The 11,703-nt window shown below is 40.8% G+C and overlaps 1 protein-coding gene across 1 annotated transcript; it reads left to right on the top strand.

Annotated features, from left to right (window-relative positions):
- The first annotated feature begins 5,920 nt into the window (after nucleotides 1-5,920).
- Nucleotides 5,921-10,970, top strand: LOC140564790 (lipocalin-like). Its single transcript, XM_072690480.1, has 6 exons — nucleotides 5,921-6,049; nucleotides 6,926-7,065; nucleotides 8,102-8,181; nucleotides 9,648-9,761; nucleotides 10,298-10,399; nucleotides 10,629-10,970. Exons 1-6 carry the CDS (start codon nucleotides 5,954-5,956, stop codon nucleotides 10,640-10,642), a joined length of 546 nt encoding a protein of 181 aa, XP_072546581.1. The 5' UTR covers nucleotides 5,921-5,953; the 3' UTR covers nucleotides 10,643-10,970.
- The last annotated feature ends 733 nt before the right edge of the window (nucleotides 10,971-11,703 follow it).

Raw genomic sequence — 11,703 nt, 5'->3', positions numbered from 1 at the left:
ACACACTACGAACACTACACACACTACACAAACACACTACACACAATACACAAACACACTACACACACTACACAAACACACTACACACACTACACAAACACACTACACACACTACACAGACACACTACACACTACACAAACACACTACACACACTACACAAACACACTACACACTACACACACTACACAAACACACTACACACACTACACAAACACACTACACACTAAACACACTACACACACTACACACTACACACACTACACAAACACACTACACACTAAACACACTACACACACTACACAAACACACTACACACACTACACAAACACACTACACACACTACACAAACACACTACACACACTACACACTACAGACACTACACAAACACACTACACACACTACACACACTACACACAAACAAACTACACACTAAACACTACACACAAACACGCTACACACTACAAAAACACACTACACACAAACACCCTAAATAAACGTACTGCTGTTCTCCACCAGTCTGAGTGTTTATTAGTGCAGTGTTCACACAGGATTATAGAGGATTATAGAGGCTGTGTTCTAGATCTACTGTATTACCCATACTGTACAGCAATGCACAGCTGGATTAGAAAAGCATAGCAACTGCCTTGCAACCACTTAGCAACAGCACAGCAACCACTGAGAAAAGCATTGCATCCCACCTGGGATACCACACCCGACTACAGCTTGCCATAGCAAACACTTGAGATGCCATACATAGCAACACCTTAGCAAACATTTGGAACCGCATAGAAACCACCTGGGATGCCATACCAACCGCTTAGTAACTGCACAGAAACCACATAGCAACAGAATACAAACCAACCAGGATACTATTCCAACTACATAGCAACAGCATTGCAACCACTCAGGGTAACATGCCAACCTCAGCATCAGCATGGCAATCACTTGGAATAGCACTGCAACCACCTGGGATACCACATCAACCACCTGGGATACCACATCAACCACCTGGGATAACATACCAACTGCTTAGTAACAGCACAGCAACCACTTGAAACAGAATAGAAACTACCTTGCAACCCCATAACAGCCTGGGACACCTTGGCAACCACTTGCAACAGCATAGAAACCAACTGGGAAACTTTTCCAACTGCTTAGCAACACCATAGCAACCAGTAGGAGCAGCACAGCAGCTACCTTGCAACCCCATAACAACCACCATAGCATTTGCTTAGCATCAGCATAGCACATCTTATTAAAAAGGACAATACTGAGACCATCACACACTCTCAGCAGAACCCAACAGAACCCCCCTCACACAACATGGGCCTGACCACCTGTGTGTGTTATATAGTACTAGAGAAACACAGAACTGCTTAGAACCCACAGGTTCCACACACTGGAAAACCCGCTGTGGGAAAGCGCTATCACCATGGCCGTGCTCAGAGTCAGATTTATCCAAACCACTCTCTTCTCCTCACACTTCTTCTTTTGCGTCTGGTACTGGTACCGACTCCACCAGGTGCAATGTGATGAAGTATTTCATATTATGAATAATTAATAAAATTATGCATATCACTCATAACTGGACCCGGTTTGGGGCAAGCATATGCTTATTTAGGCAGTTAGCACAAGGCCAACTGGTGTGGTATAGGCTTCCTTATGTTTTTGCTACATTAGCTTCATAGCTTCAGTGCTAAACCTGAAGAAACAAACTTCAGATACCAGACATGTCCCAGCTTATCTGGTTGCCATTGCCAACCATGATGAAATCTGCTACATGATCAGACAGAGTCTGATCTACATTAATATAGCCCTGAAGCACACAACCTTTCTGAACCCTGTAAACCCAGCAGAACTGAATACATACAGTGTTACATACAGATACTTGCTTGTATATATATACTTAAACACTTAAACAACACAATATAACTCTGAGTAAATCAAACTTCTGTGAAATCAAACTGTCCACTTAGGAAGCAACACTGACTGACGATCAATTTCACATGCTGTTGTACAAATGGAATAGACAACAGGTGGAAATTATTGGCAATTAGCAAAACTCACTCAATAAAGGCGTGGTTCTGCAGGTGGGGACCACAGACCACTTCTCAGTACCTCTGCTTTCTTGCTGATGTTTTGATCACTTTTGAATGTTGGTGGTGCTTTCACATTCGTGGTAGCATGAGACGGACTCTACAACCCACACAAGTGGCTCAGGTAGTGCAGCTCATCCAGGATGGCACATCAATGCGAGCTGTGGCGAGAAGGTTTGCTGTGTCTGTCAGCGTAGTGTCCAAAGGCTGGAGGTGCTACCAGGAGACAGGCCAGTACACCAGGAGACGTGGAGGAGGCCGTAGGAGGGCAACAACCCAGCAGCAGGACCACTACCTCCGCCTTTGCGCAAGGAGGAACAGGAGGAGCACTGCCAGAACCCTGCAAAATAACCTCCAGCAGGCCACAAATGTGCATGTGTCTGCACAAACGGTTAGAAACCGACTCCATGAGGATGGTATGAGGGCCCGACGTCCACAGATGGGGTTCACACTGAGCAGACGTGACAGAGTCTGGAGACGCTGTGGAGAGCGATCTGCTGCCTGCAATATCCTTCAGCATGACCGGTTTGGCAGTGGGTCAGTAATACCTCGCCAGAGGTAGCCTGACTGCCATTAGGTACCGAGATGAGATCCTCAGACCTCTTGTGAGACCATATGCTGGTGCGGTTGGCCCTGGGTTCCTCCTAATGCAGGACAATGCTAGACCTCATGTGGCTGGAGTGTGTTGAGCACATCTGGGACATCATGTCTCGCTCCATCCACCAACGTCACGTTGCACCACAGACTTTCCAGGAGTTGGCGGATGCTTTAGTCCAGGTCTGGGAGGAGATCCTCATCAGGAGCAAGCCCAGGCATTGAAGGGAGGTCATACAGGCACGTGGAGGCCACACACACACTGAGTTGGATCAGCCTGTAGTGTTTTTCCACTTTAATTTTGTGTGTGACTCCAAATCCAGGCCTCTATTGGTTAATAAATTTGATTTCCATTGATGATTTTTGTGTGATTTTGTTGTCAGCACATTCAACCTTGTACAGAACAAAGTATTCAATGAGAATATTTCATTCATTCAGATCTAGGATGTGTTATTTGAGTGTTCCCTTTATTTTTTGAGCAGTGTATACATTAACAACATATGTATGCAGCATATTATTATGCAAATAGATACAGTTGTGGTATATTAATATTACATACATAAAACAAGGCATACTATTATTACATTCAGGAGTTCCAATCAATTCCATGGCCACAGGTGTATAAACCCAAGCACCCAGGCCTGCAGACGGCTTCTACACCCACAGGAGCTCAGTGATTTACAGCGTGGTACCGTGATCAGACGCCACCTGTGCAGTAAGTCCGGTAGTGAAATATCCTCACTACTATACTTTCCATGGCCGTAAAGCATTGGACTCTAGAGCAGTGGAGATGGGTTCTCTGTAGAGACGAATCACGCTTCTCTGTCTGGCAATCCGATGGACGAGTCTGGGTTTGGCCAGAACGGTCCTTGTCTGACTGCATTGTGCCGAGTGTAAAGTTTGGTGGAGGAGGGATCATGGTGCGGGGTTGTTATTCAGGAGCTGGGTTTGGCCCCTGAAAGGAACTCTTAATGCTTCAGCAGACCAGCTGTGTGGGAACAGTTTGGGGACGGCCCCTTCCTGTTCCAACATGACTGCGTACCAGTGCACAAAGCAAGGTCCATAAAGACATGGAGGAGTGAGTTTGGTGTAGGAGAACTGGACTGGCCTGCACAGAGTCCTGACCTCAACCCGACAGAACAGCTTTGGGATGAATTAGAGCGAAGACTGCGATGTCAGGCCTTCTCATCCAACATCAGTGTCTGACCTTACAAATGCTCTTCTGGAGGAACGGTCAGAAATTCCCATAAACACTAAACTCCTAAACCCTGTGGGAAGCCTTCCCAGAAGAGCTGAAGCTGCTATAGCTGCCCGGCATCATATTAAACCCTGTGGATTAAGAACGATGTCACTGTAGCTCACATACATGCGAAGGCAGATGAGCAAATACTTTTGGCAATATAGTGTATGTACACAAATCAGCCATAACATTAATGCCACCCGCCACAACAGATCTGGACTCAGATAGATCTCTGAAAGACCTCTGAAGGTGTCCTGCTGTGGTCTCTGGCACCAAGACTAACTTTAGCAGTAGATACTTCCTGTAGATAAGTCCTGTAAGCTGTGAGGTGGGCGGAGCCTCCATGAGCGTCAGTGAGTCTTGGGCACCCACAACCCTGTCACCGGTTCACTGGTTGTCCTTTCTTGGAGCACTTTGGTAGGTACTGACCACTGAATACTGATCCAGTCATCTAGCCATCACAGTTTGGCTCATATGGGGATTAATATTATATAGTATATACTTACATATATATATATATATATATATATATATATATATATATATATATATATATATATATATATATAATTTACATATATACATTTAGGGTACAGTATTACATTACATTATATATATACATATATAGACCACGTACTGGGAAGTTATAAAAACAGGCCTGTTGTTTCTGTGTGATTCTGTGATGAACTGCTGACAGTGGTCTCTGGCTGAGGGTCATGTGGTCAGGGAAAACCCCAGATGTGTGTGTGTGTGTATGTGTGTGTGCCTGTTTAGACTTTCTGATTTTGCTCTCCTAATCAACAGAGCTCGCGTGCCTGCTGGAGCTTTCGCTCCCCCACCCCTGCCTCACACACTCACACACACTCACACACACACACACACAGTCACTCAGATTCACAAATATACAATAATGTTTTATTTTTAATTTAGCTTTAAACACTTTAAACCAAGCTTCAAACACAGCTTTAGACCTAACCTTAAACCAAGCTTTAGACCTAACCTTAAACCAAGCTGTAAATCAAGCTTTAGACCTAACCTTAAACCAAGCTGTAAATCAAGCTTTAGACCTAACCTTAAACCAAGCTTTAGACCTAACCTTAAACCAAGCTTTAGACCTAACCTTAAATCAAGCTTTAGACCTAACCTTAAACCAAGCTTTAGACCTAACCTTAAATCAAGCTTTAGACCTAACCTTAAACCAAGCTTTAGACCTTACCTTAAACCAAGCTGTAAATCAAGCTTTAGACCTAACCTTAAACCAAGCTGTAAATCAAGCTTTAGACCTAACCTTAAACCAAGCTTTAGACCTAACCTTAAACCAAGCCTTTAACCCAGCTTTAGACCTAACCCTTAACCAAAGCCAATACTTGTGACCATGTTTTTAACTGGTTCATCCCAGTGTTCAAACTGGTTTACACTGGTTTAAAGTCAAACCAGGTGAACTGGCACCTTCAGATCAACACCCGCTGAACTCTGCTGACCTCTGTTAAACTCACTCCAGGCTCATCCTGCTTTAACATGCTCCAGCAGGGTGGATGTGTGTGTGTGTGTGTGTGTGTGTGTGTGTGTGTGTGTGTGTGTGGATGTGTGGGGATGTGTGTGTGTAAGAGTCTACCCTGCATACCACCTTATAAACCACAGTGCCAGTGATTATATAATGAAGCCTGTGTTTAAGTGTGTGTGTGTGTGTGTGTGTGTGTGTGTGGATGTGCATGTTCTTGTGTGTGTGGATGTGTGTGTGTGTGTGTGTGTGTTTTGTGTGTGGATGTGCGTGCAAACAGCAACCATTCAAAGCTGTGAAAGAAAAAAACACAATGTTGTGTAACTGTGATTATGGGGTCTGCAGTATGTGTGTGTGTGTGTGAGGGGTGTGTGTGTGTTGAGGGGTGTGTGTGTGTGAGGGGTGTGTGTTTACGTAACCTGAGGGGCTACAGCAGCCTATATAAGCACAACGCAGCTCAGACAGAACCCACCCGAACTTCCACACACTCAAACACACCGCGACTAGCTCTGCTGTAGCCATGGCAACCACCATGCTGGGAATGCTGGGAGTTTTCCTGTGTGTCCTGGCCGTGAGGGCCAACGTGATGCCCCTGGCCCACTTCGACGTGCAGAAGGTAAGAGAGGGAACTCAGACTTCGGTAAACAGAGTAATGCACTGAAATAAAGCCTGCGGCCGAGGAGCTATAATATTATATAAATATAACAAAATATCAGGAATGGAAAATACAAAATACACTCTCAATATTATTTATATATTTCAATGATACAATACATATATAATAACTTTAATCTAGCATTTTATTTTTTACATTGTATATATACATTGTGTGTATATATATATATATCTGCAGTATATGGAAAAAAATGTTTATGGTTATACAATGTTTTAATGATATATACAGTATATTTATATATTTTATGAATAACCTACTCATTACATCATTACCTGGCCTTTCATTGGCTCTCTGCTTGCAACCAAACCTACAACAGAGGGGTGTTAAAACAGCAACAGATACAGGAATAGAGGTCCCCTCAATGTAAAAATTCAATGTGCAATACCCCCCCCCCCCACACACACACACACACACGTGCAATTAAGAGTCCTTTGCAATTACCTGTAAATAATCTGTAAATAATATTGTTATTGATTTCTTACTTCTATTATTTATTTTGTGTATATGGTGGTAATTTACCTACGTTTTTGAATGTCTTGCTACCCCTTTTCTGCTGACACTGAGAATGTCCCCACTGTGGGACTAATAAAGGATGATCTTATCTTATCTTACTACACCCCTACTGTAACTGCTGTTATTGCAACAATTGAGTGACCTTATTAATGGCCTTGAATTCAGAAGAATCTGGTGGAGCAGGTGTCCGAATACTTTTGGACAGATAATGTATTTACTGTGTATTTGATACTGATTTGTTTAGACATGAGCATCAGTGTTTGATTAGCCCCGGGTGATCAATAAAGGCTGGTATTTGTCCAGGTGGAAGGGAAGTGGTACCTGGTCGGCTTCGCCACCAACGCTAACTGGTTTGTGAGCCATAAGGCGGACATGAAGATGGGGACGGCCATACTGACGCCACAGCCCAACGGTGACCTGCAGATGGACTACAGCAGCCTGAAGTGAGAGAGGAAGCCGACTGGCTATCCAGCGGCTACACACAGACAGATGTTCTAGATAACTGTGAATCATACAGTGTCCGGAACCGCTAATTAAGTCTATTATTATTACAGTTTGAGGAGAGTGTGTGATGAGTTAGGTCTGCAGTTAGCCTTGTAGCTACAGTGCTAATTGGTGGGGCATAAGCTTCTATTACTTGTTAACTACATTAGCCTTGTAGCTACAGTGCTAATTGGTGGGGTATAAGCTTCTATTACTTGTTAACTACATTAGCCTTGTAGCTACAGTGCTAATTGGTGGGGCATAAGCTTCTATTACTTGTTAACTACATTAGCCTTGTAGCTACAGTGCTAATTGGTGGGGCATAAGCTTCTATTACTTGTTAACTACATTAGCCTTGTAGCTACAGTGCTAATTGGTGGGGCATAAGCTTTTATTACTTGTTAACTACATTAGCCTTGTAGCTACAGTGCTAATTGGTGGGGCATAAGCTTTTATTACTTGTAAACTACTTTAGCCTTGTAGCTACAGTGCTAATTGGTAGGGCATAAGCTTCTATTACTTGTAAACTACATTAGCCTTGTAGCTACAATGCTAATTGGTGGGGCATAAGCTTCTATTACTTGTTAACTACATTAGCCTTGTAGCTACAGTGCTAATTGGTGGGGCATAAGCTTTTATTACTTGTAAACTACTTTAGCCTTGTAGCTACAGTGCTAATTGGTGGCCTATACGCTTATATTACTTGTTAACTACATTAGCCTTGTAGCTACAGTGCTAATTGGTGGCGTACAAGCTTCTATTATTTGTAAACTACATTAGCCTTGTAGCTACAGTGCTAATTGGTGGCCTATACGCTTCTATTACTTGTTAACTACATTAGCCTTGTAGCTACAGTGCTAATTGGTGGCGTACAAGCTTCTATTATTTGTAAACTACTTTCGCCTTGTAGCTCCAGTGCTAATCTAAATGGACTGTTTTACTAAAGTGTACTGCTACAGCGTTAGCCAAAATGCTAAGTTCTGTGTTTGTGTGCAGGTCTGATGGCAGCTGCTGGAAGATGAACCATCTGGCTACGAAGTCGGACACTCCAGGGCAGTTTGTTTACCGTAGCCAGCGTGAGTCTGACAACACACACACTCGAACACTTCTGATATTCTGATAGCTAATGTAGCCCCTGGTCAGTTCACAGATGCTTTATCCACTCCAGACACTCAGCGTAGGGTAGTAACAGTAAACATGTAGCAGCGTTACGTGTTCAGCATACAAAAAACGGTAAACCGTTATAGTTGTAATTCGCAACTAATTGTAATCCGTAACCATCATCCGTAATCTGTAACTGTAATACGGTACTATAACTGTCATTTGTAACAGTAACTACAATACGTAACAGTAATCCCTAACCATAATGCTTAATTTCTAACTGCAATCCGTAACTGCAATCCATAACTGTAACCTTAACTGTAACCACAATCCATAACTGTAATCCATAACTGTAACTGTAATCTGTATCGGTTACTGTAATCTATAATAGTAGCCGTAATCTGTAACTGTAACTGTTATCTGTAATTACAATTCGTAACTGTAATCGCAACTGTAATCCATAACTGTAACTGCAGTCTGTAACTGTAATCTGCAATTGTAATCCATAACAGTAATCCATAACTGTAATCTATAAATGCAACTGTAACTGTAACCATAACTGCAATCTGTAACTGTAACTGTAATCTGTAACTACAATTCGTAACTGTAATCGCAACTGTAATCCATAACTGTAACCACCATCTGTAACTGTAATCGTAACTGTAATCTGTAACTGTAATCCATAACTGTAACTGCTATCTGTAATGGTAACTGTAATTCGTAACTGTAGCTGTAATCTGTAAATGCAATATGTAGCTGTAATCCGTAACTTTAATCGTAACTGTAACTGTAATCCATAACTGTAAGCATGTTCAATTTCAAAAGCATTAAAACTATTTTTGATTAAACATTTAAAAATGTAAAGAAACATCAGGTTCCATGTAGACAACCTAGGATTAGCCTTTTTTAGATATTAATGCTAAATTAATCAATCACAGTGACCTGTCCGATAGATCGTCTATATCCTCACTGACAGAATCAGATCTGTTTCTTACTTCCTCTATAAAAGACAGCTTCACACTGCCCTGCTGTCTGGTGTGGACACACAGCACGCTTTCATGTAAAGTCATGAATAACGTTTTCCTGTGGTCCTTATTTAAATACGTGGCTTTAAAACTACACCGAATTTGAAAAGTAATCAGATTACATCACTTTAATATTATAAATCATTTAGGTTTAGGTTATAGGTAATTACTGATAGGTAATCAGTCGTCTGGAGCTGTACTATCTGTACTGTGTATAAAGGAAATATGTTCTACTGTTCTGCTCCTTCATCATCATGGAAGACCAGTTTCTGCAATCTCACCATATTCTTATGATATTTAGTCATAAAACTGTAAAATATGAAAAAACAAACGTTATGACTTTTTGTAAAGATTTTTTTTCTGTTCACACTTTTATTATATAAGCATGGTTTACCTGTTTCCTGTCTGTGTGCCAGGCTGGGAGAATGATAATGACATGCGTGTGGTGGATGTGAAGTACGATGAGTACGCTCTCATTCACACCATCAAGACCAAGGCTGGATCTTCCTACGTCCTCAACAAGCTGTACAGTGAGTGACTCACACCTATCTTATAGGTCTATTCAATATCTAATATTCAGTCTTAATTAATATTCAAACCTACTTCATAATCAATATCTAATATTCAGTCTTAATTAATATTCAAACCTACTTCATAATCAATATCTAATATTCAGTCTTAATTAATATTCAAACCTACTTCATAATCAATATCTAATATTCAGTCTTAATTCATATTCAGTCCTACTTAATAATCAATATCTAATATTTAGTCTTAATTCATATTCAGTCCTACTTAAGCACCTACTTACTTGGTGCTAAATATTTAGTTCTTCTATATATAAATGTATATTAAATACTTTATATATATAAATATATTTATATATGTAGTCCTAAATAATAGTCAGTTTTGTAAATGTAATTAATATGCAGTGGTTAATATTCAGTCTTGGATTGATTTAGTACTAATAATAGTGAGTACTATAGTGAGGAATTCAGTCGTACTAAATATCTAGTACTTAATATCGTTGTGTGTGTGTGTGTGTGTGTGTGTGTGTGTGTTTCAGGTCGCACACAGGACCCAAGTCAGGAAGTGCTGAAGAAGTTCACTACATTGTCTCTGGAGCAGGAAATTCTGCCAGAAAACATTGTCATCCTGCCCAAAGCAGGTACTGTACTGTGTGTGTGTGTATGTGTGTGTGTGTGTGTGTGTGTGCATGAGAGTGGTATTTAATAATTAGTTTTATTCAAATTACTTTTCTGTATGAAATATTCCATAAAACAACTATTATTATTATTGTTGTTGTTGTTGTTGTTATGAGCATGTATCTAAAAGCTGTACGGGATGAAAGACAGCAGTACTGTATGTGTGTATGAATCCTGTGTTTTCTTCTGCAGAGGAGTGCTCCTAAACTCACTCCAAGCTCCAGAGTGCCGTTCACTCCTGAAGACCATCATCACCCATCCATATAGCTGCTTTTACCCTCCTAACCCCAGAGCCACAGCGGAAACCAGCGCCCTCTCCTGGTGATGATGAGTGACCCTGCTGCTGCTCCTGTTTTCCAATAAACCCAGTCTGATATTTCCTCTCCTGCAGACTCCATCATTACTGCTCCACAGACTACACCTGACCAATCCTCCTCACTGCTGAGTCTCAGTGCAGAAGCTGAGAGGATTCCAGTGGAACAGGCCCGTACGGAGAACATTCTGTAGGGAATAAAAGACAAATACATAACTAAACATGGCGTGTGTAAATTATTAATTAACGTTTTCACCAAAAATACAAGTGAACAATCAATCAAAACAATCCAAATAAAGAAGAAAAAAATCCAACAAATTAGGAAATATTCCCAAATATTTTAAAAAATATTCCTAAATAAATAAATGTGTAAATTAGACATGTCCCCAAGCAAATAAATAGCTTTCACAAATATTTGTGAAATAAATAAATAAAAAATATACCCAAAAAAGTAAGTTAGACATATTTGCCAAATAAGTGAGAAATATTCCCAAATATTAAAACATTTTCCCAAATAATTAAATTAAGAAATATAACCCAACAAAGTAAATTAGGCATATTTCCAAATGAATTAATAAGAAACATTCTGAAAATGATTATAAACACTCCCAAATAATTAATAACTACTCTAATATAAACAAATGGGATATGTAGCCAAATAATTAAGGTATTTACTGCTGAGGTATTTAGGTGTGTAACTCTTTATTCTGTCATTATTAAACCTCACGTCTCCTAATCTAACACACTGAAGATGGCCTGTGGTTCAAAGAGGGAGGAGCTGACAGGTAGACCCACACCCAGGGTTTCTCTTCCATACAAAGCAAAGCTGAATATTTAATACTGCAATTAATAAAGTGTTTAGAATTGAAAGTGTGAACGACTGCTTGTGTGATAAACACAGCGGACGCTGGATTGGCCTCCTGCTCCTTCACTGCTGAGATGTTATGAGACACT

This window comes from Salminus brasiliensis, chromosome 1 (genome assembly GCF_030463535.1).
Source record: "Salminus brasiliensis chromosome 1, fSalBra1.hap2, whole genome shotgun sequence".
NCBI lineage: Eukaryota > Metazoa > Chordata > Actinopteri > Characiformes > Bryconidae > Salminus > Salminus brasiliensis.
The sequence above is the reverse complement of the archived record's forward strand: the minus strand, read 5'-3'. Positions and strand labels throughout refer to the sequence as shown.

What these genes read in the sequence shown, in the direction of transcription:
- LOC140564790 (XM_072690480.1), top strand. Translation starts at nt 5,954, where the DNA reads ATGGCAACCACCATGCTGGGAATGCTGGGAGTTTTCCTGTGTGTCCTG. An exon ending in ATGGACTACAGCAGCCTGAA is followed by an intron (nt 7,066 to 8,101) that starts GTGAGAGAGGAA and finishes GTTTGTGTGCAG; the next exon opens with GTCTGATGGCAGCTGCTGGA. An exon ending in CGTCCTCAACAAGCTGTACA is followed by an intron (nt 9,762 to 10,297) that starts GTGAGTGACTCA and finishes TGTGTGTTTCAG; the next exon opens with GTCGCACACAGGACCCAAGT.